We start from the raw sequence: 27,377 nt of genomic DNA, 5'->3' as shown, positions 1-27,377 counted from the left end.
TTCCTTATTTGTAATGGCAGCGAGAGAATAGATCTCCAACCAGGTTGATCAGAAAAAGTCACACCTCTATAATTAATTTACATATACGTCTAAAATGACATTGTTAATCAGACTCATCTAAAGTTGAATTTCACACTTTAAAAGTGTTTATGTTTGTCCACATTACATATAGTTGAACAACACTTTTAAAGTGTTTATTTTACAATCTGATAAAGCTGCAGAAACTCTTGAAAATCAGTGGCAAGGTGGGATCTGCTCTAGCAAGAACAAAGCAGAGAGTCAACCTCATAGTAAAACTATTCATACTGGTGAAGAATATGCACTATGTGTCTTATAGGAGCACCTAAAGTCACATGCAGGAAATCTAATCTAGTGAATAACTTAATTCAGGGTGCAACTGCGTCTGACATTGAAAATAATAACAATCAACCGTAAACATGACTAAAAGGGCTTGACTGTTTTTTTACCAGGCTGTAAACCTGATTATTTGATCAGTTCAAATTAGTATTTTGGTAGTTTTTGGAGGTAGACTCAAGTACACACTTACAGAGTTTTCAATTATATGCACTTCCACTTCCATCAGCTTAATTTTCTCCAAGTATCATTTAACTTTGTAGACTGAGAAATTTCAGGCACATCTTGTCATTTGTACTGTGCTGGGAGACAATCTCCCTATTTCTTTGTTTATATGCTGAATTCTCTTACAGATATCGTCTACGTGCTCTCACATCCATACAGGGTAGTTGTTCCTGATTGAGCGCTGTATCTTGGAGTGGTGTCATCAGGAGGCTAAATTGGAAGCTTAAAGAAGCAGGCATTATTAGAAATGTTATTTTACTCGTATTTCCCATACATTGTGTTGTAGAGCAGATCATTGTCTCTCGAGTGGTACTCTTGACTCTATATAGAGTCAAGAAGATGTGGCCTCAATAGAGCTTGCTGTGGCACATGCCAACAACACATACACTCACTCACACACTCCTTGACATGGCCCTGGTGGGGCTAGAAGTGGGTAATTAAAATGTAAATATTGATATTTTAGTATTTGAAATGCCTCTACTGCAATGATCTTAATGTCACTCCATCTGTCGTCTCTGTGGAGGCTTGGGGTTGCCCTCGACGACCGATTGCCCCCACCACAGCAACAGCTATAACACTCAACATCCATCCCCGTGTTGCAGCGTCTCCATTTTGGGTCTAATTAAGTGTTAAATATTAGCAACCACAGAGGCAGTACACTGCACACATACACACAGAGGATCCAGCACACAGCTCCACCTCTGTCTGTCTCCCCCTGAATCTGTCACACACACAACCACGAACGCACACACAATGCACACACAGCCCTCATCTCCACTATAGCAATGGGAAGATTTTAAGTGTTAATCTTGCGGTGCTGCTGATGGTGTCTAATGTATGCAATTAACAGTCAGCCAGGGCTGAGGGTTTGGTAATTAGCTGGCTGTTCACACTGATTAGAGGCTACTGCAACCCTGTGACTGCTCTACTCTCCCCGAGGCCGCACACAGAACAAGGGGGGATGTGGGGGAAGGAGATGGGAAGGGTGGAAAGGGGGAAGAAAGAAAGAGAAAAAGGATATTTAAACCCACTATGTGTCAGGGGATGAAGGTGAAGGTGATGAAACATGTTTGTGTGAGAGATTTGTGTTGGAGTTAAGTGAGGGAACACCAACAGTATAAACTCTTTTTCTTGTTACATTGGCTTCAGTTTCCAGTGTCCAAAGGCGTCCAGGTTTATTCAAAGGTACTCTTGCCTATGGTTAAGTTGGTGTGTATTACAGCAATGGTTATTCTTCCCATGGTGCTAGCATAACCATATACCCTTGCTGCATCAACACACAAATTAGTATGTAAATAAAAATGCAGTCATGCAAACAGACATATAACAAACCAATAAGTTGGGTTGTCCAGAGGCTGTGTCAGGTAACTTACGTATAACTTCAGCATTAAGTGATGATATTCAGCACGTTAACCTGCAAAGAGGATTGAAGGCCCACTAGAGCCACATTCTTTAAACAACTTTTCATTGTTCAGTGTAAAGTTTTTTTTATACAACTGCAGTGTGAAGTTGCTCAACAGAATGTATTTACTTTAGACAGGTCATGCTAAATGCAGTTACAATAAGGTTTTGTAAGATGGGAAAGTATTCACCTAGAAATATCACTACCATTTAAAAGGAGCAAAATCAAGGTGAAAGGTTACGATAAAAATTGAGCCTATATCCTGTTTTTTTTCTGTTTGTCTATTCACTCACACAATTTTTTTTTTCAAACTCACGTTTTCAAAAGATTTGAAATAAATAAGTTAGACTTTAATGAGATTTCATCTCAACTTAACACACAATGTTTTTATGATGTAAGCAACCAAATGTGTGTTTGAATGTTTGTGTAAGTGTGTGCACGTCCTGTATGTCAGTGTGAGCCCCTCTAAATTAGCCGATCTCTGGGTGGATTTGTTTCCATTTCGTTGCGCATCTCTGTGTAATTGGGTCAGCTGGTGGATGTGTGTGTTTGTGTGTGTGTAACAGCAATTGCCGGCGTGTTCGTTGTGTGCTTATTTTTTGTGTGTGTACATTCAGCCTCGCCAAAGCCATCACAGGGGGTCCGTGTTCATTTGGGCCGGCGTCTGGCCGTATGGTACAAAACAGTTTGAGATGTATACACACACACACACACACACAAACACACACTCAAAAAGCATCACAAGGGAGTACTTGCGTTGCACAGCATGTAACGCTGTGCACGCTAACACAAATTTAAACACATGCACGCACAGAAAGTGGTGTTAGAGAGCACTGGAGCCACGTTACACAGTGTGCATACAAAACAAACACTCGCACACACACATGCAGTGCAGTGATGTGCTGGTAACTGTTGGAAACTTCACGTGTCCTAATGCAATCTCTCTCTCAGTGGGCCAGTAGACTTAAATCTGTCCCCTGCAGATCACAATACGTGTGCATGCTGCACACCAACAGTCCATTCTCCTCACACTTACAGTGAGTAGCTATAGGATCATAGAGCGGACAGGGAACACTACAGCTCTCAACAGTATTCTCAAAATGTCTCTTAATAGTTTTTCAACCCAACAAAGAACCACATAGACAATATCATCTTTGATAAACTTTGTAATGTTGAGCTATTTACCAGCACACGCTTGTCCCAGTAAAAATCCTCTTAATCTTACTGTGTTTAGTGTGAATTCAGTTTTACTGTAGTGTGTGACATTTCTTTGACAATGTGTGAAACTTATTCTTACCACTTCAAGACAGATAACTCTTGATAAGTGTGTGAATGTTTGCTGTTAAATTGTTGAGACACACTGAGAAGTAAGTCGTAAATGTGTCCAGGGGCAGCCATCAAATAGGACAAAGCACAGTGTCGTGAAAATAGAGAGAGCAGGTGTTCAGAGAGCGCAGGCCCCCCCTGCAGATAGAACACTACATATCTCTGTGTTCGGTTGTCTGTAACATGTTTATGTTCAGTAGTCAGCAAACAAAGACTAAAGTTAATTAAATGGCATATTCTACTGTTAAGATTGGAAATAAGACACCTTTGTAAGGAAACCTTTCAGATAAAGAGTAGGCAAACGATATAAATTTGTTTTAGGGTGCAAAATATGATCAAGAAGATGACAGAGATGGACAATGCTAACCCTTTAAAGCCTGATAGCTCAAATGATAGCCAGAAAATTCTTGTTTTCTGGAACTCAGTTTGACTTTCTATGGACATCCAAAAAAAAGAAAAATTGCAATAAAAATTGAATACAAATTTTTCGTGTGTTGCATTTGCTGCATTGCGCATACCTTTCAACTGATAATGCACTGCAAGGTATTTTTTTTAATCATTTATCAGTTTGTATACAGAAGGTTTTTAACGAAATCGTTGATCATGTTGATTTGACAGAGGTCTCACAAAATCATGTATTAAATATGATACACTCTGCTTTAAAGGGTTAATGCCTGTTGAACTGCTGAGTCCCAATAATATAGGAGCTGTTTGATAAATATGTTAAAATGTTCATCATATGCAAGTTCTTTTTAATCTCATTACTTTAACCTCATTTTGTGTGCAACAAACCTTAAATGCTGCACCACCAAACTACCAGAAGCCATTGAGGTTCAAGATAGAGAACAGAGAGTTAAAAAGACTATTTCTAGATACTTCAGTACTTAAGATACATTACATACACCCCTGGATCAATTTAATATTGTGTTTATCTTATGGTTATGACATCAATTTCTCCCATAATAGAATTATAACAATAAAAGAAAGAGGAAAATTCATTAATTTGTGAAATAAAGCATACTAGAATTCAAAAATTACCATATGCTAACCATGACAATATCTTCATCTCCCATTCACTGTAATTTATTGTACACATTTATTCTAAACATTTTTTTGTGTTTTAGAGTTACACACATTATGAGAAACACCAGTGTCAAAGGGCCATTGGCTCATTCTGCTCAAGTCTCACACTAGAAGTAAAGTTTGCTAATATATCAGAAAGAGTTTAAAGTATATCATTTTGTCACTGCAGTGCCTGAATGTGAGGGCTAGTGGAGCGTTGATAACAGAGACCAGATCAGCACTGCAACCAGTTCTCACACCTGTCACATTAGCACACACACATACACATTCACACAACCACAAAGTGCACACACATTCATACAAAGAATGATGCATCAGTTTTTGCAAACTTGCACAGAGAAAAAACCACACAAAAAAACACACGAGTGCGCAGGTACTCATAAGCATCACCAACACTCCTCACTGGTTCCCATTTGCCCTGTAACCACAAGAAAACAAATATAGGCCTCCTGGATATGTGTGTTCGTGTGTCTGTATGACAACTGGGGCGTGAGAGAGGGCTATCCTGTTTGTGTGTGTTTGTGCCAGACTGTTGTGCGGTCTCGGGTGTAAACGTGCAGTCAGGACTCATTTGGCAGACAAACAGGCCGCAGGGTGGCTGGGGAATCGACGTGTGTTTGTGTATGTGTGTTTGTCTTTATGTGTGTGTCTGATAGAGCAAAGGGAAGAGAAAAAAGAAAGAGCGCGAGAGCAAGCAGGAGAGGTTAAGTCTGCATGACTGCACTGCAGCCTCTTTCTGTCAGACTGGTGTATGGCACACATACTCTCTGTTCCTTTATAGATACAACTCAATGCTCTAAGATTTGGGAGATGAGGCTCTATAAAAGTTCAAATCTACACATATCAACCAAGTAAAGAACAGGGCATCAACTTCCTGCACTACTCTCCTCACCACAAAAGTTATGTACTGACTAGTTCTTTTCTTCCCCTAGTGGGGCAACTGTGGCTCAGTAGGTAGAGTAGATCACCTCTCAACCAGAAGGTTGGGGGTTCAATCTCTAACTCCTGCAGTCACACTTTTCTTTTGTGTCCTAGGGCAAAACACTTGACTCCAAGCTGCATCAGTGGCATCAGTATGGATGTGTGCTAATAAGAATACTAGTAGATGGCCACTTTACATAACAGCCATTGCCATCAGTGTGTGAATGTGGTGTGAATGGGTTGGTGTAACCTGTAGTGTTAAAAGCACTTTGAGTTGTCATATGGCTAAAAAAGCGCTATGAAGCACTGAAGTCCATTTACCAAGTCCATTTTGAAACCTGAAGCCCTATCCTGTAGGTATATGTGTTACATTTTTTCAGTTCATCTATGACAGTCAACTTTAAAGAGACAACACAATATGTTCTCTGTTAGGTGCCCTCATGCAGAGAGGATCATCATGGAGAATAGCAAGAGAGGGCAGCTCAGCTGCAGAGTTCTGCACTTGAATTAGTAAACCATATAACGTTAAATTGGGTTGTCACTATTACAACATTTACGGATTTTGAATCAGAACCCTGGTACCAGATTCATGTTTTTCTTTTCATTTAAAGACTTACTACTTTTTGATACTATTAATTATTGAAATAACAGAGGTGTTGTTTTAAACCAGCTGAGTTCAGCAACATAAATAAAGGATGTAATTTGTGTGGTAAATGTGAAGTTTTTTTTAGGAAAACAGTTCTTTCTGTACATTTTTTCACATGGTGGCAAAATCAGGATACAACCCAAACAGAACATGAATTTTAATTATTCAAGTTCAAAAAGTCACCATATTGGCTGCCATATTGATAAGCAGTGAACTTTGTCTCTCTTAAATCACCATTAGCTGTGTGTGTAAGAGAGTCTGTTATTTTTATTTTACTAAAACTTTTAGCTAATGAGAAGCACAGTATTCAACTGTTGTGATCATAAAGTATGCAGGCTTGTTTTAACAAGGCTCTAGTAATAATTAAACTAATAGCCACCAGTATCTACAAAAAACTAACTACACCTAAATATTTAACTCTTTTCACTCAGGATATCTGAAAATGTTGGGTTTTGATGTTTACTCTAATATTGTACAGTATATCATTACAAGGTTTGATGTTACATTAGGAGACATTTACAAATGCAGGATTATTAACACAGATAAAAGCTGAACTAAATGATATTTAGACCAAATACAGAAGCATCATTTTAATAATTCATGCTCTATGCATGCTGTCATGTGAACATGTGGTTGTATTTACAGGTTGTGTGATGAGGTAAATTTCTGTCATATGTTTAAAGAAACTTGTTTAAGCAAAGCTTTGAACTTAATTCTCTTGACGTTACTTTACATCAGGTTCAGCCCTGGGCAAGCACAGCAAACAACACACCAGTTGGACAACATCAACACATTTGCACTGCCACACATAATATGAGATGCCTTATCAACAATGGGCAGAAAGGAAATGTAATTAGAGCCAAATAAGGAACCTTCTTTTGTCAAGTGAAATCACAGGTATGAAAGAAAGGTCTCCAGCCCTCCCACCACCACCTCTTCCCCTTTTACTTTCTTCTCTCTTCCATCTTACTCCTTCTCGTGCTCTCTCTCTCTCTCTCCATCAATACCTCTCTCTCTCCATCATCAGCACTAAATTCCCATTGATGTTTCTTTTCTTCTGCTGTATCGATCGCTTCATGAGAAGGAGGGGGGGGAGGGGAAGAAGGGAGAGATGGCGTTATCTGTTAATTAATTTGTCCTGAAGCTGGCCGCCTATTAATCAGACAGATAAGAGGCATTGGATGGCTGAACAGCGCAGACAGGCTGGTGGAGAGGGGAGGGGTTCTGGATGCACACACAAACACACATACATAGGTGCACATTACGCACATGTATGGGAATGTATGCATATACAAAGCATACAAACATGCTGATGAAACAAGTCAGCATGCTCACAGCGCAATTATGTTCATCATGTTTAAATAAGCAATAAAATCAGACACATTCATACACACACACTCACACGCAAACCACATCCTGATAAAAATCATTGATGAACCTGAAAAGTTGAACTTTCAGCTCAATAAATTAATCACAAGAGATTTTAATTATTCGAGTTTCCTTTGTATGCTTTCATGCAGACGTTTTGTGATGTTTATCAGTGAAAAGTATATTTAGCTCATTCACACGTGGATTTTTCTATCTGGACCTAGATTAAATTTCCACCACTGGGATGTGCCCAAGTTGGTTGAACTTTGGGATGCACGGTTTATATCTGTACCGATAAAGAGTCGGCCAATTTAGCAAAGATTTTATTACATTTTTTTGAATTAATGATAATAAAATATTAACCAAAATCCACAGACATTTATGTGCCTTGTGTGTAATCTCCAGTTATTAGCCACAGGCTTTTAGTTCCTTACTTTTGTATTCACAAATGCACTCTACTTTTTTAAATTGACCTGTTTTATACAACATATTTCTGATTTGACATATTTCAGCTGAATTCTTGTTATGAAGATGGAAATTTGATCAAAGATTTAATATCATGGAATTCATGGTAAAGAAAAAAAAAACTATAAAACCAAAGTATGTTGGTTTTTAGTTTATGATGTTCTTTGTTTTTTTACGTGAACACTTATGAAAAAATAAACTTCTTTTAAAATGCAATGGTTGAAGCAAATATATTGTTATCTTCTCAGTCTCCAGGAGTAGGTAATTATCTGTTACTGGTATCAGCTTATAAAATACTTGTAATGCTTCACTAGTAAAACTCTCTGCTCTGCTGATAATTCCCAACTGCTGCAAACACACAGACACAGGGGTGAGTTAAAACACAAAACTTAAATGATATTAACCCCCTTCATGTCCTCTTCTCTTCACTTGACCCCGGGCTTTGAACACATTCAATAAGAGTGTGTTAAATTTAGACATGCCCGTGCTGATTTCCCCAGCCCACGATGAGTGGTGAAGTCTGAAGGACCCCCTGAAGACATCTGTGTGTGTGAATTAGATGTGTGTGTGGTGTGTGTATGAAGACCCCCTTAAGAAATTCACCTCTAATCCCTTCTGATGATTTCATTAAGTAGAAGAAGACACTGCCAGTTGGCAACGATACTGCTTCCTTCTCTGTGCCATGTGAGTGTGTATCAATCATACACATTTGGATTCTTTCCAGTGTGTTCCTATGCATCTATGTCTATGCATATGTGAAACTGTGTGTGTGTGTGTGTGTTTGTGCTGCACCGTTACCTACTGCATGTGTGTGCGATATTAACAGTTGTAGATGGAATGAATTAGAGCACATTACCAACAACAATAACCTGCAACATGGACATAATGAGACGCCTGCCATTACCCATCAACATACTGTGAGATAAGATCCCCTAACGCAAACATACATGCACACACAAACCCACACAGTCACACGCCTACCATCTCCAGAGGAGGCACACTGCAGCAGATGTTGTTGAAGAAATATCTTCCTTCTCATCTGCCTGCTTCTCCTGGCAGGATGCTCCTCTCATGCACACACTTGAAAACACACACACTGGAGGGCTGCTGTGAGGTCTGACAGGTGTGCTCACGTGGGCTACTGTCTTTGCCTTTCCTGTGAAGGCTTCCACACACACGCACTAATACACACATAGGCAGGTGTGAACGGACAGGTGTGTGAGGAGAGGACAGCTGTGAGGAAAGGTGTGAGTGGGCAGGTGTTCCATTAAAGAGATAGACAGGAAAAGAGAGAGAGGCAACAAGAAAGAGTCGAGTGCAGTAAGGAAAAAGTAATTCAAAAAACACCACTGAAGAATACAAGAGGAAGTGAAAGTGTAAAAATGAAAAATAACAAAAAGCAAGAAAATCAGTGAAACTGACACTCAGATAGACAAGGAATGCAGGCAGCAGTGTATCAGGATGTAAAGAAAACAGGTAAAGGCAGAATCAGGCCCACAGATGGTCAGCCGTGCACAGACAGTGACGGATAAAAAGGCATGGATTGGGATTGGAGAGACAGACGGATATAGACGTAGGCAAATAGAAGGACATGGATTGACACCAGAGAAAGCAGGAGTTTTGAGGCCACAGCAGCAATTAGTGTGTATGTTTGAGCGGCGCAGCAGCGATGGCCAGCATTGATCCATGGAGGTTGTGTCAGGGGGAGATAAGGCCTGCCTTTCCCCAGAGAACAGCCCAAGGCACAGGGGAGAGAGGAGGAGGAGGAGGAGGAAGAAGAAAGGATGAAGAGGAGGACTCTGGTCAACTGGATGGAGAATGGACAGGAGGAGGGGAGCTTATCTTCTACCTCTCTTTAACTTAAAATTAGCTTCATGATCTCTGTTTCTTTGTCTTTGTTCCTCCTTGGGTCTACTTATATAAAGCTATAATCCTTAATCATAAATAGTGTCACTTAAGTGTTACTCATCTTTACCAAGAAAGAAGCCACTGTTTTCTTCCTCCTATTTTCAGGTTCAGAATAGGGTATTTGATCCTCTTAGCAAAACGTTCAGGCTTTGTTAATATACTAGCACATCTGTATCAGACCACTGGTAAGAAAAAAATCTCCATAAAAATTATTAAAAGTAAAGTTCAGCATATTGCCCAACTCACAAACATACATACAAGACACACTAGACCAGTGGTTCTCAACTGGCATAGAGGCACGACCCAACTTTCTGAAAATTTTCAATCACAAACAAGTGTTTTTAATGAAAGTAAGACAGTTTGGACTTGAAATGGAACAAAAAGTGACAACGCAAAGTCATATACAGTAGACACATCATTCAAAAGCATATCATAGACTTTTTAGCACTTTTTTTTCCCAGGCAGACATTCGCAAACCACTGTAAATGGCTTTGCGACCCACTTTAGAGTCCCAACCCACCAGTTGAGAACCAAAGCCCTAGACCTATATCAGGCACAGCATTTTGTTTGAATGGATGGGAAATCTCAATGAAGTGGCATCTAGCCTGGAAAAAACATCAAGACATCAGATGTGATTGGGTTAATCAATAAACAACATAAATCTGTTTTCTGACTGAAAGTTCACACACTGAAAAGTTAGTAAAAGCTTGAGACATAATTAACTTAGGTTTTTTTTTTTTCATGTAAATCAACAGTGTAAATCAGTTTGCTAAAAACATTTAGAAGCCACTGTGATTAATGCTCCCCTCACTCTTCCTTTCCTGTTGTGCCCAGGTTTCTCTACGCTGTCTTTGGCAGACCAGATGAGTCTATTGCAGAGTGCATGGATGGAGATTTTGATCTTACGTGTTGTGTACCGCTCACTGCCCTTTGAAGACAAGGTAAGTGTTGTTAGCTTATTTTTTTTTTATTATTACATTAATACCTTATATACATACACATTGTTGAAATCTCCTCACCTCTCTCTGTTTGTCATTAGTTGGTGTATGCTGAGGACTACATAATGGACGAGGACCAGTCAAAGCTGGCAGGACTTCTAGACCTAAACAATGCCATCCTTCAGCTGGTCAAGAAATACAAAGGCATGAAACTAGAGAAGGAAGAGTTTGTCACTCTCAAGGCCATCGCTTTGGCTAACTCAGGTAAGAGATTCTTTGTTCTCAGCTGATGTTTTTGTCTGAATCTGTTTGATTTTTTTTAGCACATAACTGACAAAGAAAGGGTTAAACTGAGGACTCTCCTGTCCCACGGGGCTCATTTAAACTGAACCATCAAAGAACTTCTTTCAATACATGGTACCCAAATATACACACACAACTCAAGAGGCATATTTCAAAGTGAAGGGGCATTCTTTTCTTTGAAACTGAATAATTTTTTACAGCTCCTGACTTTATTTGTTGAAGAGCGTGTTGTTCTTTTCTGTATACCCAAACAAACAAAAACACAATCATCGTAAACCTGAAGCCCACTGCCCACCCCCAAAGTGGCGATCCCTTTTACAATTAGCATAGTCGTCTCTTCAGATGCCTGTTAAATAAGGTGAAATCATTAGAACCCAAAGTCTGTCGATAAAGCCCCCTCTCTGATGTGTCCGGCTGCATCGACAGCTGACTGACACACACGCGTACACTCCCTCTCTCACATACACACACGCCATCTTCCTCCCATGACCCGTCTTTTGAACTTTGTCTTGGAAACCGGCCAGCTCTTCAGTACTCTTTAATTACAAGGGGGGAGCTGTCAATACAATGTGTTTAAATGGGAGACTGCAATGGAAGAGCTTTGAATAGAAAGGGAGGGGCCTTTTGTTCTGATTACGCCACACGCACATACAACCAGCACATTAACAAACATGTTGTTCTCTCTAAAACAAGCCCATGTTAATGTCTCTGACTCACAAACACACAAACATGTATGCATTATTTAAAGTGAGCCACTGAGAAATCTTTGCTCATGTACTGTTTGTACTTTCTTGCACAAAAATATAGACACTCCCTTCCAGTGTGCTGTGTGTGTCGATCAATGTCTTGGCTCTGCCTATTTGTGTGTGCACTAATGCATTATTACTATTTGTCTCTAAATATTGCTGACTGATAAAAGAAAAAGCTGGCTGGACAAAAGTTTTCATGTTTAGGGTTAATATTTGTGTGGTCTTTGTGGCCTCCACTTGTCTGAAAGGGAAGAAAGGTATGATAGAGAAGAAAAGGGTTAAACATAGATGCTTCTTTATTTCAAAAGTGAAATTAAATGTACAAAAACTAAAGCAAACTGAAAAATATCCATAATATATAACAAAATATCCATAAGTAATGAAGTGCATTAATCGACAATTCCGCCAGTGTCCACTTGAGGCAAGCTCCAAAAATCCAGAGAGCCCCCTTAACACCCATTTTAATATGCCAGTTTCTACAGCAGATTTTTCACAGTCCTGTTTCTAGGATAACTTTAAGGTGCAGAGTGTAACATGTAGCCAAGTAGAAATTAGCAGAAAAAACATGGCAAAAAAAGGAACATTATATTAATAAGCAGTCCTCTATAAATGAGTGTTAATTCACTTTGATATATAAAATTGTTTTATCTATATTTACTTATTCATAACCTAAGCAGAGTCCCCTCCATGGATTTTTGCATTTTGCATGTTTCTACAGTACCAAAGAGGGGACTAAATCAAAATAAAGCAATTTTATATATTCAGGTGATTAAACAGTGAATTAGAGAGGCCTGCTTATAAATATTATGTTTCCTTTTCTCAAGTTTGTTCTGCTAAATGCTACTTGGCTAAATATTGCACACTGCGCCTTTAAAATTAGTTTCAGACAGCATTTCCTACATGGTCATTATTGGATTTCAATATCCACACCAGAAACCAATGGGTCATATCAAGGCCTTTGTACACTGAATCTGTTTTTTCCATCCAAAATTTTTGCCTAAAAAAAAAAAAAAAAAAAAAAAAAAATCTGACGCTGGAACTAGTTGCTTTCTATCTTTCCAACATGGCTACCGCATATGAAGCTCTCTGTCAGGATGGATAGACCCAGTGTGTTTTTATAAGGAGTCAATGAGGCGCAAAATCATCTCTCTTTTTTTGTCTCTTCACAGTACAAAACCTTCACCACGTTCTACCTATTTCCACAGTGAATGCAAATAAAACGCATCAGACTCAGTTTTTAGGTTTGAGCGGGTGACATTTTTCTGATTACAGACTGAAAATAAAGAACTCACTGGGCAAAGACCTTCACTAAGACTATGTTCATGTTGAAATAAAGATATTTGTCAGTGAAGTTGGAAATGAATTCATTTCAGCCGTGTTTAAGGACAGCATTACTTAAAAATCAACTACCTTGTCAAAAGATAATGATTAAAAATTAAACCTCAGTTTTACTTTGTATGTCGTAACTCCTACTAAAGCTAAAGTCCCTTTCCTTACTTTAGGGCACCCTCACCAAAGAAAAATAAACAGATGAATCCAGAGAGTAATTATCCATCAAAGCTTACTCACTGATTAGGAAACTCACATTTGAAATAGTCTTTTAGTTGATTGAAATCGAAACAGCTGACGCCCAAATAAGAACTTTGCATCATTGCCCAGACTCTCTAACTGCTCTTCAACACAACAGAATGCTAGCATTAGCATTTTGAAGGGCACTGACACTAATTAATTCACAGGATGCTAATCGTCTGCATTAATGAAGCCCAGCCTTAAGAAATGTTAGCAAACGTGCCCCACATGTAAAGACAGCCAAACTAGCCATGGGACACAGGAGGCATGTGTGTGTCTGTGCATCCATTTATGTGTGTGCATGAAGAGCGAGTTCTGTGTTAACGTGTGTTTTAACAGCCTGATGCGCTCGTGCTCATTAACGTCTGCTGTTTTACTTGTGAGTGTACTGTGGGTCACAGCACAGGCAGCAGCCATGTCCACAAGCTTAAACACTAAACGCACAAGATTAATCACAAACAATGTGGAACTCATTAAACTTCATTTAAACTTGCAGTCATAAATGGCTCCAGGAACACAGAAATTAGAAGGACAAAGACTTTTTTCACAATTAGTACATTTAACGTCCTCATATTATGTCCTTAGCATGATACAAAGTTTAAAGTTACTGCTCATCAAGAGACTCTTCTTAAAAATGTTGACATTTGATACAACAAAGAATGAAGAGAAAAGTTTAATAAATGATTTAACTGGCAAAATCAAGATAAGCAAAGGGTGGGTTGACGTTGAATCCATTTTTCCATTCAGACCGTCAGCTCAACATTCACGCTCCTTTGATTATATGTCTTCAGTATGAATATCACAAGGCATACTGGGGCCACAAAGTGATACCAATCTTTGAACCAGCATCAGAGGTAGTAACAGAGGTGTTACAAATGAGACGAGATCTGCTGTTTGTTACTAACATTTCAATTGGCAGCAAAATTACAACATTATGAATTTAATGTGAATGTACAAAGGCCTACTAATGGCAGAGCTTTGTTACAGTGCTGTTTTTATTCTGTTGACCATGTAAGTTTAAAAGACAGACTCCGCTATATTGGTCTGTCCGAACAGTCAGTCTGCTGGTTTGACAATTATTTATCAAACAGATCTCAGTGTGTGCAGACTGAGTGTTTCACCTCTGAATATCTTAAAGTGGTGTGCTTCAGGGCTTAGTCTTGGGACCACTGTTATCCACACTTTATATAAACAGTAAGAACAGGTCATGATGTTCCAATGTAAATTTTCAATTCTATGCAGGCACTGCATGACACTGTCATTTAGTGCTCTGCTTTTACACAGCATCAGGCTCTCTGTCACTTACAAGAAGCCTTTGGTATTGTACAGGATGCTGCGTGAGTTAAAATTGGTTCTGAACCCTGAAATAGCGCTATGAAAGCACTAATGTGATGGTTGATGTTGATTTTGTTAATGTTGATGTTCATTTAACCATTAAATATGCCTCCAAAAACTTTATTAAATGACCAAAATATCATCAAGCAGCTAAGTTATTCAGACTACCCTCCACTATTGAAACTGGGAGGTAAGTGGTAGAAAATTTGAGAACTGGTAGAAGCTGTAGTTTTCTATTGATCTCTATAGTATTCAGCCCAGTGATAGTCTGGTCCTGCATACTGATACGTGCATTACAATCTATAGATCCAACACTGTGTATCTGATTGTGTTTGTGTGTGTGTGCACATCAGAGAGTACACGGCTGCCTTCACATGTGTTGGACTTATCCTGGCTGCACAGAATTATTTTTACATTTCATTCAGTCCGCTGTGGTGTGAAGATGTGGTCTGTGAAAAGTAGCATATTCAGCACATTGTGTTAAAGTCTAGATCTGCAAATGGCATAAAAAAAAAGATCCAAAATAAATCAACCAATCAAAATCGACACACAACCTTTCAGTAAATGCATCATCACACAGCCTCAGAAATGTCAAATGTTCAGAGATTGTTTTGACTTTAAATTCCCATTTTTGTTGTTTGAGCTGCTGTAGCTGTCAAATACACAACTACCCATCAAGAGAGTAGAGGTAGTCACATTTTGTGTGCACAGGTGTTAGTATATTAACAATAAATACATATATTTTTATTAAATGTGCACAAACATATCTAAACTCCGGTGCAGATTTAGTTTATGTGTGTGTGTGCGTGTGTGTGAGTATAGTGGTGTGTGTGTTGGGGTGTGGTGGCCTGTCAATAGTTGCCTTGTGATTATTATTTAACATGCATGTAGTCATTGATCGCAGGCATTGATCGGAGGTTGGGAGCTAAAGGCCAGCTCACATTAAGACTTTGTCTCCCCAAGGGGCAATATGGAGCATTATCATTGAGGGACATTCACAGGCTTTGCTGCCACATGTGCTGAAGCACACCTTTACATGCCAGCTCAAAGAGAGATTACACACATGTGCAGCTACTCGCACAGACTCTCTGGTGTTCCCTCATCTCTCCATCATTCTACTAGTCTATTTCTTTTCTCTCCGCCCACTCGTCTCTTTGTCTGTCCATAAATCACACCCACTGATCCACACTTTAAAGACTGAGAGGAGAGCTGTAGCTGAATTTAAAGCCTCATTTCAGTGTTAAGCCTTGTGTAGCAAATTAAGGTTTTAAAAATCAATTACGAAACAAAGTTTAAATGTATAGGTGAATATAATAGTAACAAAGTAAGGTTACACATTTGAAACTGTTCTGCAACTTTCTTTATGCTGAAAGACAACCAGAATTCAATGTATTATATACAGTAACTATATAAAGTTCATATGCGGAAACCAGCAGTATGCCTGTGTTAAACCTGTCAGTCTCTTTTGAGCATTTCATATACCTCCTTCACTTTGGTAAGCAAAGACAGCAGAATGAAGGGGCTGAAAAAGATGCTGCTGTTTCTTTATTTTTTGGGGTATGCAGATCATTTTAGCTTATCAAAGATCTTTGAACAGAAAGCTGATGCCTGTTTTAAATTCTTATATCATCGTTACTACAAAGTTTAATTGCACCATGTTCTTAAAGCAAATAAATCAAGCCATTAGCTCGCCCAGAAATATAACTTCCTTATCCAAATTACACCTGACAACCTGTGCTGGATGTGGGCACTGCAGCAAATATCCGATGAAACATAATTTAATTCCTATTTTAATTTTATTGCTGTATTTTCTGCCTCCATTCTGTAGATTCCATGCACATCGAAGATGTAGACGCAGTCCAGAAGCTACAGGATGTGCTCCATGAGGCCCTGCAGGACTACGAGGCTTCACAGCACCAGGAGGACCCCCGCCGGGCGGGCAAGCTGCTCATGACCCTCCCCCTGCTCCGCCAGACCTCCACCAAGGCTGTGCAGCACTTCTACAGCATCAAGCAGGACGGCAAAGTCCCAATGCACAAACTCTTCCTGGAGCTGCTGGAAGCCAAGGTCTGAGGACGCGAGGGTAGATGGAAAGACAGCTAGACACCAGTCCTCAACTTAAACTTTCACTTTGAATGACCTCTTGCTCTTTTACACTCACACAGTCTTTCACACACGCACCCATACACGACAGAACTATGTCCCTGAAGTATGTCTGCTGACACGCTCCTTCATGAACAGACCAGTGACCTAAACTTCTTACCTGAACCCTGGAAACCTCCACCAACCGTGACAAGAAGGCGCAAACTTAAACTTTGTATCAGGGTGGAATTTGACGGACTGACATTATTCCCCAATCCTGAGGAAAAATGATTTTTCCTTCTGAAACTATCAATAGCCACTAAACTGATTCAGTAGTGGCTCAGAACCTTGAAGATGATGAAACAATTATGCATTTAATATCAATTAAGAGGTCATTAATGACAAACGCTTAAGGACACATTTAAAACAAACTGAAAATGCTTCATTTTAGCCCCAAAAGACTGTAAGACTGCACTTGTGTCTCCCTACCCCTCCTCTTTTCCCCAAACAGTTTTTTAGAGTTGAAGAAGAAGATAAGTAGGGGGAAAAAGAACAATAAAGAAGTATTATAGACGCTTGTTTTCAAATTACACTGTAGAATGAAATATGGAGGAACGGAAAGAAAGGAAGGAAGGAAGAAGAGATTTTCCCTGCCAAAGAATGGAGCTCATCCATTCAGAGGATGCCAGCAAACTTAACTGTCATAACCCAAAACTGTTTCTGCTTTGATCTTTGAGTGGCTTTCAATGCTTGGCCTCTAGAGGGCTGCTGGTTTTCACTGTCTCCAGTTATTTATTTTATTCTGGTCGTAATGAAAATCAACAGAGCTCAAAGACCTGGCTTGAAAAAACACTCTGGTTCTCCTTAAATTCACTTCCTGGTAAATCATCATTTCCCTAATTTCACCACAGCATAACTACAGCATTTGTTGTACGGTCAAGAAACAGCAGCTTTGGCCTCCCAAACCTGACAGTATTATCACAGTATTAGTGTTTGTACACATGAGGTGGCTGAAAATGCTTCAAATATTCCAACCACTTGAGAGTTTAAGAGTTAAAAATGGAAAACTACGGCAAGATCAAACTTGATCTCTGCTGTCAAGAATGGATCTCTGCCTGTCCAGCTGTTTGATGAAGGCCTAGTCTGTCTACTCTGTGATGCCATTGTTTCTATCACTCTTCTTGTGTATGGGCATCTGTTTGAAACATTTTCACCCCCTGGTGGCCCAGGTTTGCTGCTGTCAGTACACAAATCAGTCAGGATTTCTGTCCATAAATGTGCCATGAAGAATAGTCCATCCCATGCTCATTACCCAAACTCCAAAAACTGCAAAGCATCAGTTCAAAACTACCCTCCTTACTCTGCTGCATTCACACCTTCCAGCTCATCTCTTGAGGCAGAACTGAGATGTTTTTTGTGATTCGTTCGGGGAGTAACGAGGGAGAATGAGTCATTCAATGCAATACAAACCAGATGGAAATGTGTGCTGAAAAAACTGACTAAAGAACAATTACTGTTGCTTTAAAACTTTTTTTCCTCCTTTATTTCTATCTTGAAAATAATCTTAGCAATGGTAACACCAGTATTAGGGTTGTAAATAACAGTCATCCTGTATATGACATATAACGCAACTTTGTTTTTATTAATATTGTCTTCTTTAAACTGAATCAATCAATAAGTCGTTCCTTTTTTCTATCAGCTTGACCACTTTCAGCAATTATCATATATATATATAAATATATATACAATAAATATAACAAGTAATAATGTATTAACAAATCAGCGTTTATCGTAGAAAACACTGAGCAATAGTGGTTTTAAAAGGAGGAGTTTGTGCACATGGACTAAGCCTGCAATATTAACATAACGTGCCAGTTTCAAATTCCAGAGAGAGATGAGAGTTTCATAGCTTCTCTCTCCCTCTGTGTAACTTGCCATAAGCTATTAAATAACAGTTGATTTTTAATTTGTTAGTCATAGTTACACAGCAAAATTATGGACCAGAAACATTAGAGTAAAATGTTATTGCCACTGTTACATTAAAGCTGAGGGAAGATTAGTTAGTATAAGGGTAGAGGAAGTAACACAAGCAGCAGATGATTCAACATCCAGTTTGTAATTCTCACATTGTTCAGATGTTTGCACCTTTCTTGTGACCGGGCTCTCACATTTAGTCTCCTGAAACCCGACAGTTATCTTAATTAAGCTGTTAAGTAATATGCAGTTTTTGTTTTTATGGTGTACGCTTCTCCAGCTGTGTGACCGAGTACAGGGACCATAAGAATAACTTTATTGCATCTGGTTGAGAAATCAGACCATCATCTGCGTAAAAAGAAACATGACATTGAAACGTTCCTGTTTGCTTGCTGTTTTACTTACTGTCGATGGGCATTTTATTCAGACATTTTTTAATGAAATGTTAAAGTACAGACAAACAGTCCTACCAAATGTCTCAATTATTAAAATGAAATATCTAAGGTACCATATAAACCACTGTATAAAATGCACTTTTAGTATCTATTTGTTCATCTAGATTGGGTCTGATATAGTGGTGCATGCACTGTAATTACCGCAAGTGCAGCTGCCACAATCACCTACTTTACTCGACCTGATACAATTAATGATTAGCCTCCATTCATTGCATATTCCTAAAGCAGCTACACTGTTCAAAACATGGTGGGATATGTAGCAGCACAGACCAGGCTGCCAGGGGGTTAAGCCATGCTTAACACTCTCCCCTGTTGGGTTATAATCTTCTATTTTGAGCAAACAGTGGTATACTACAAAGTAAATAAACCTTGTTTACTGAATAGAATCCTCAGTTTAAGTCCCTGTAAATTGATTTAAAAAAAAATCTTTATTTCAGGTTTGTTTTATGACAGGCCACTGTGTTACGAACCACTTGGCCAAATTTCAGTCATGAAAAATATCTGTAAGTTTATAAAATTAAGCTTCAAAATCGTGAAAAATGGCATAGTAAAATCTGCTCTAGGATGATGTAGGCATGTTGGTTGAATGAACTAAATCCACAACCACTCATGAGAAATACTATCCTCCTGAATTAAAAAAATACCTCTGATAGGAGCTCAACTGCCTGGCTCTCTGCCACAGCAAAGAGACAAAGTTGGGCATTAAATTTACTGTTTTCTGGTAAAAGTCTCTCTCTTATGATACTGTTAATGACCCGTAGTCCGCTGTGGCAAAAAAAATTTTGAAATTTACCTCACAGTGAACAAAAACACAGCATGTAGCTGGCTGTTAACTTTCAATGAAGACAGTGACATTAGCTAACAACAGACTGTACTGAGATTTTATATCATTGTAGCATTAGGGGGGCGGGGTAATTCCCAATTGAGACTGGTGCTGTCATTGGCTCATATATTTGCCCAGCTCATATAAAACCAAGCCAGGAAAGAGGTGGAAAACTTTACAGCTGTCTAATTCAAAAATTCAGTCATACATAGATCTCAGTATTTTACATGTTTACAGCAACCTTATTCCCACATACCTAGTGTGTTAAGACATAAAGTTTGGATTTCACTTTACAGGGACTTTTAAAAACAACAAGCTACCAGCAGAGCTGGGTAGGCTTTGCAGGTCTGTAATTCACAATCATCCCAGTGAGAACTCAATTAGGGTACTCATAGCTAGCAGGACTGCTAACTCCACATGGCGAAAAACAAATTGGTACTCAAGGAGCTGCATCTTGTGTACTGGTGCAATTGATATTCCAGATTTCATGTGCTTTATTTGAAAGGAGTCCATCAAAAGCAGTTTAGCTGTTATTAAATTGTTTGTTTCTTTGCCAGTGTTTTGTGTACAAGTTCATGTTGCACTCAAAATCTGCAGCATACTCCACATTACAAGTGGAGTCTGCTGTTAAAACATGATTAGGGTTAAAACAGTAATAAATGATAACCACACAGCCTTAAGGTAGGCTTTAACTTTGGCAGGCATTTTATTGAAACTGACATCTCCCAGTATTAGCAGACTGTACAAGATGTTTGACTGGTCACAGCTTTAACAGGCGAAAAACAGTTGAGGGGATTTTTTGATATCATTGTTTATCATTTCTAACGCCTAATAATTATGCCAAAATGTGTAATCTAGATGACGGTGTAATCTAATATAAAATGGCAACTTGTCCCAGTGGAGGAGTGCTCCGGTTTAAGTGTAGTTAACCTCTAACATCAAACATCAGTATTATTAGTAAGGGGTATTTTTTCAGCCTTCTTAAACATTGTATATTGTAAATTATACAGATTATAATTCTAACATAAGACATTTTATCGGAAACAAAACCATGGAAAAAAAAAAGAAAAAAAATGTAGTTCAGCCTCAATGTGTGTTTCATGTTGCTGTTTTTTCTACCAAGAAAAAACTTTTGTTTCTTTGGTTTTATCTGTTTTTGTTTTTCTTTGGGTTTGTTTCTTTCCTCCTCTGTTGGGTCCTCTGAGGCGTCACGGTGTACTTTTTCTTGTGGTGATTCCTGTTCTTGTGCTGTGTGCTTCTTCTTTAGACACCACAGAGTAGAGTAGAAACCATGTCGTCTGTCTGTCTGTCTGTCCGATCAGTCTGCTCGGGTTCAGATTCTCTCCCAACGAACCAAAACACAGGATATAAGGCTCTTCTTCTAGAAACTTAACTAGACCACCAGGATGAAATAATGGCATTCATCTTTACCAAACTATACATAAATACTGAAATATTTAGTATCTAAATGAAGAAACACAAGTATTAAAAAGGGATCATTTGTGTATCTTTCCTGTAGAGTGAACAATATACTGTATATCTTTAGGTTTAAATAACCATTAAATGAAAAAGACATTTGAGTATTTCAGAACTGTAGGTGACTCTTTTTTGATAAAATCGCTGTACATAACTGCCTTCCATACAGCTCGGCTCAAACGTTACCTTTACTGTTTAACAGTAACAGAAAAAAATGGGATGTATAATGTTTTTATTTTGCTGACTTTTTTGCCCTCAATTCAGAGTATTTCCAGGAACTTCTTCAAACCGGTGTTTTTGTGGGTTATGGGAAAATATTTCTAAAAAGCTTGACATTTAAGTTTGCACTTACGTTTCTCTTTATCTTGCACTTTCTACAATACAATTATCCGCAGGACAAGTTTCTGCTTTTGTGCCCAGAATTAACACAAACTCAAGATTTTGTCTTTTAGTCATTTCTCATTCTAGTCATTGTATCCCTTTTTTTTTTTTTTATTTTACAAACGTAATAATTAATGGATTCTGGGCTATGAACGGCATCAATACAAAGATTCTAGATCATCAGAGGGGGTTAGCATTACCTTATAATGTCTTTTAAGAGGACAAAAACAGACAATGTTTATGAGTATTTCCCCGAGGACTGATTAGAATTCCTTGTTTTGATTGTTAACACTATGTCATTGTCAGAAAAATGGTATTTCTAATTACCTGCTGTACATTAATCCACAAACAACTTATGGAAGAAAGGTGCTCTTTTCTTACTGTATAATTTTTTTCTTGATGTAGTTTTTTTAAGTTGTCAATCAATATGTGTACCTCTGAATGATTAAACACAATGAAAGAAGGTAAAGAACTCCCTGATGTGATTACAACTGGACCTGATTTGGTCCACAGCTGAAATGAAAAGTAGTGACACAAATCAGCATACATTTTTTTGGAATAATATCTATATAAGGTATTGAGAGTTATTGCTGTTAAAGGCTGTTTTAGCACTAATTAAAAGCAGCACTGCTGCAGATCTACAAACTGGAATCAGGAGGGAGTTTATGAGTCATTCAGAGGTTTTGATACCATGCTGCTCATAGCCAAACTATTATTAAGAAGTTCAATACAAAGGTGTCTTCCTTTGATTTTTTTTTTTTCTAGTTTAAAAGCAATACTTTCCTGACTGTACAATGATGAGACAAGAGTTGCACTTGTTTGTGTTGGGTTATTTTTCAAGAAGCTGCTGTAGCTCTTAGACCTGTCCAGCAGAAAGTGTTTAAACCATGTACATGACAACAAACCAAACTGGTGGAGCGCTGACAGAAGGACTTTTTTGGGTTTTTGCAGATGCTTTGATAGTAAAAGTTTGACCTGGTTGCACTTTGGCTACCATGTTATCGCCCTCATCTGGGAATTAAATCCATTAGCTGCAAATACTCTATGTAACAATAGTTCAGCTGTAACAGGAGGACAAGTTTTATTTGGCATTGTGGGGAAAGCAGAAATTTCCATCCACCCCTGATATCTGCTAAAGCCAAACTTTGTCCATCTCCAGCTCTACAGTGTTTAGTCATTTAGTTGTATTTAATCCCCAAATGTAAACTGCCACTCATACTGCAGCTCAGCCTGCAGTCTGAATTTGCAAATGTGAAAAGAATATCAAAGGGAGAGAGACGAGATGCATTTGGGTATAAAGGATATCTAAGGAGGAAAGGACCCTTACTGTGGTGGAGAAGAGTTGTGTACAAGACCCTGTTAGTGTTATTAAAAACATGTCCGTAGAGTTTAGATGTGCTTCACATCAGTAAATGAAAAAAAAAAGAAACAATAACCTGTATATTTTTGTGACGTGTATCATACAAGTGTGCTCCAACAATAATGTCCATTTGTGTAAATGTATTTATTTCACATTGTATATATTGTTCAATGCAAAAAGAGAGACCTATGATTCTGTAACTTAAACTACTATGGGTTGAAACATTACATGTGTTACTCCAGACTATGCCTTTCAGGATTATTACAGTAGAGCAATATCAATTAAAACCAGGCTTCCAGTTTTGACACCTGTCCTCTGTCTCTGATTTTTTTAAATACATTTTGATTATTTCTTATAATTATGACATTTATTGATTATAGTTATATCAGAAATGTGAAAAAAAAAAACAGTTGATTGATTTGTGTGAGGTGAGTTGACACTCGTAGCTGTTATCAACAGGTGGAACTGGAAATAGTCAGAAGGCTAGCTTTGCTACCTCAGCCTTGTCATACCTCAGCTATCTGGCAAATTTAGTCACTACAGCCTCTTATCCTGTTTTAGCAAGTTTTGCGCCATGCATCCTGCCTACGTGCACTGCTGATGGAGGAGGAGTGTGTATCATGCTGAAGTTAATGGGTGTGAAAAGTCTGTTTTAAAACGGTGGATGTAATAGTCTTCAAAATCCACGATATGTTTGAGCTTTCTGCTTGGAACAAACATTCGCTGGCATTTATAGCCTTTAAAAAATATTTTTATTCCCATTTATCTGCTGCATTGTCCAAAAATAGGCAATTATGATTTGACAAAATGAATTACAGGCAACACCAACAGCCGGCCTGATTGTAGTAGCAACGGCTCAGTTCCCACTGCTGCAACTGTCCCCGGAGATGTTCTTGAATGAACTTAACATGTTTTGAATCTTTGGTCTAAACTGGGCTTTACTCTTTAGCAACTAGGCCGGGGCCAGGTACTGGTCTTTGGGGTGCCCTCGCAGACCTTTTATCGACATTATTCATAGTTAGCTTATACTTTTATGTTTAAGTGTAGAACCTTTACCTCCAGTTTTCACATACAGTGGCTACACTGAGATCTGCTGGCAAATTGCTCCCTCTTTAGTTAATCAAAGCAGTTCCACTGCCCACACTCCAGTCTGGCTCCAGCACGTCCCTGAAGCCCCACTTTACTCAGCTTCATTGCAGATATGCAGCATGTCTATTTTCAGCGCTGGCTAGTGCTAAATCATGTCAATCCACACAGAGTAGATCAATCCAAACAGCTGAAAAAATGTGCAAAGTATCCTTTCAACTTCAGAATAAAACACAAAGCACCGATTCCTTACAGTAAATCATCGCCATATCAAGACCACATCTTATCCTGCAGCACAGGCAAAGGTCACCAGGAGGTCAGTGGGTCACAGAGCTACAACAGCGCCATTGATGAGGAAAAGTTAACTTTAAAGGTAAAAAGCCACAGAATTTTACGAACCACAGATTCTTTGTAGCAATCATTAACCTTTTAACTTCATAATGTACTCACCCATGGCGGAAACAATAAAGTCATGGAATCATGTCAAAATTAACAGCAAGTCAACCCCAAAATGGCAAAAATATTCCACTGTTGACATATCATTCCTGTGTGAATGCGCAGTTTCCCTGTGATCTCTGCACTCTTGTCTCAAGCTGATCAGGGCTGCGCTGTGGTGGCAGCGCTATAGACACACTTCCAGTGTATAAGCTCACTTGCTGTCAGTTGGAGCAAAACCATGGCACTGCTGAGTGACAGTGTATGTGGAAATAAAAGGTAGTAAGTAAGTCCATACATTCTTTTTCTCTCCAGAGGGAAAAACACTGCACATATGAATTATTATTTTTATCTGTTTTTAAATAAAGAAACTAATGCACAGTAGAAGTGAACAGTAATAAAGGCTGTGTATCTGTACTTGATCAAACTATCCTGTATTCATACCATCCTTATGAAATGATTTTATTCTTTCTTTAAAAAGTACTTTTTTAAAACTTTAGTCTGCTACTTCTACTCTACTCAGAACTTCACTTTATCACTGTAAGCCCTCTTTTATTTTAAGGAACATAATTGGCCCACTACCACTGCCCTCCTGAACAATTTCTTTTTCAGCAAACCTGGTGATATCTGAACACGGTGATCAGTCTTTGAGTGAGGCATCAGAATTTACCAGAGATTGGAAATCTGTTCATATCATTTAAAGAAACTTAAGAACTGAAATAATTGACACTGCAGTAACTTCCAGGCTGCAGATGCATTGCTGTCTGATATGTCTTTCCAGTATTTTGTAGTTTGGTATTTCTTCCACCTAATGGAGTTTTGCTACAAACTTGATGTCTAGTTTTATACTTCCTAAGGATACTCAAAGCTACACAGCTTCTTTGGTTGTTTTCATACAGGACTGTGCTTTGTCTAAATGCCTTGCTGTGATAAAGCATGCTTATTGTAACACCATGGACAGAAGAGAGCCCACGAAGAGAGAGGTGGCAGCTCCACCTTATGGACTGTGTGCCCATAGACAGCAGACTGCTCACATTACCTGGCATTAGTTGTCTTAGTAACCTGAGGACCGAATGGAAGAAAATTTCAGAGGGAGAATTCACTTTTTTCAAGCAGACTAAAGGACAAAAATATGAGGCATAATTAATAACTCTGCAAGAATAACATAAAAAACAAGAAAACAACAAAGGAATTATAGAGGAGGCCTTCAGCTGTCCCACAACAGAAAGCTATGAAGTATCACTCTTCAAATGAGACCCTACAGAGGTACATGTCACCCAATCATCCACTATTCACCTGATGAAACTGCACTGAAAACAGTTGTTATCCATATCGAACTCGGATAATAAAAACAAACAACTTTTATTCATCAGAGATGCCAGGAAAAGCACAAAATGCATTAAAATGGCTGCGACAACTGATGGGCAGCATCACTAAACAGATGTTACATAATTTGATAACAAATATACTACTAATAATAATGTCTTGGATTTATATAGCACCTTTCAAGAAACCCAAGGATGCTTTACAAAACATTTAAGACATGGACAAACTATGTGAGGGATAGGATGAGTATAAGGGGTGGTTTAGTGAAGACTGTAGGCTGTGGTGAACAGGTGGTGCTTGAGACATTTTTTAAAAATGTCCAGAGATGGTGCACTATGGATGTCTGCAGGCAGAGTGTTCCAGAGGGTGAGGGCTGCAGCACTGAAGGCTCTGTCTACATAGGTTCAGAATTTGGATATGGGAATGGAAAGTAGGCCAGTGTCTGAAGACCGAAGGTTGTGCGATTGTGTATATTGATGGAGATCAGAAAGGTACTGAGGAGCCAGGGCATGGAGAGATTTGTTCGTGAGCAGTAGGATTTTGTAATTTATGCAGGACCTGATAGGGAGCCAGTGAAGGTGGATGAGGGTTGGAGTGATGTGTTGCCAGGGTCTGCTGCGGGTGAGACGTCTAGCAGCAGAGTTTTGGACATACTGGAGCCTGTCCAGGGTTTTGCTGGGTACCCCAGACAGGATTCCATTGCAGTAGTCTAAGTGGGAGGTTACAAAGTTGTGAATGAGGGTTTCTGCTACAGGGTCTGGAAGTGATGGTCGGAGTCTGGAGATGTACTGTATATTTATCTCAGCCAAATTCTGCTCCTATCTATCCTGGTCAATATGACAAAATAATCTTAACATCAAAGTGTAAATACATTTCTACAAAGGTTAATTAAGTATAAATATGTACTGTAAAATAAGTAACTGCATAAATATTCACCCTCTTGCTAGTAGTCGCACAATTAGTGAAATGAGGGTCACCTGAGTGCAGTGAATGTGTCTCAAGTGAGTATAGTATAAAGACACCTCACCTGTCACTGGTTAATCAGTATTCTTGGCTACCATTACACCATGAAGACAAAAGAACACTCCAAGCAACTCAAAGAAAAGGTTATTGAAATGTATAAGTCAGGGTATGGATACAAAAAATAATCCCAAGGCAGTGAACATCCCCCAGAGTTCAGTTAAGTCTATGATCAAGAAATGGAAGGATAATGGTACATGTGTAAATCTGCCCAGATCAGGTCGTCCTCCCAAACTGAGAGACTGTGCAAGAAGGAGACTTGTGGGAGAGGCCACCGAGACACCTATGACTTTTTTGAATGAGTTCCAAGCTTGATGGGAGAGACTCTGCTGTTACAAAGGTTCTTCACCAGTCAAAGCTTTATGGG

The 27,377-nt window shown here is 38.8% G+C and overlaps 1 protein-coding gene across 4 annotated transcripts in view; it reads left to right on the top strand.

The window, feature by feature from the left end:
* The window catches only part of esrrga (estrogen-related receptor gamma a), a 201,089-nt gene extending 177,660 nt beyond the window's left edge, over positions 1-23,429 (top strand). For all 4 annotated transcript variants that reach the window (XM_041793864.1, XM_041793847.1, XM_041793855.1 and 1 more), the window contains exons 9-11: positions 10,533-10,639; positions 10,738-10,900; positions 16,421-23,429. In XM_041793864.1, coding sequence (XP_041649798.1) covers positions 10,533-10,639; positions 10,738-10,900; positions 16,421-16,665 — 515 coding nt within the window. In that variant the 3' untranslated portion in view covers positions 16,666-23,429. The remainder of the gene's footprint in view (positions 1-10,532; positions 10,640-10,737; positions 10,901-16,420) is intronic.
* The last annotated feature ends 3,948 nt before the right edge of the window (positions 23,430-27,377 follow it).

Source organism: Cheilinus undulatus, linkage group 1 (assembly GCF_018320785.1).
Source record: "Cheilinus undulatus linkage group 1, ASM1832078v1, whole genome shotgun sequence".
Classification (NCBI taxonomy): domain Eukaryota; kingdom Metazoa; phylum Chordata; class Actinopteri; order Labriformes; family Labridae; genus Cheilinus; species Cheilinus undulatus.
Note: the sequence above shows the minus strand (reverse complement) of the source record. Positions and strands in the feature narration are given on the sequence as shown.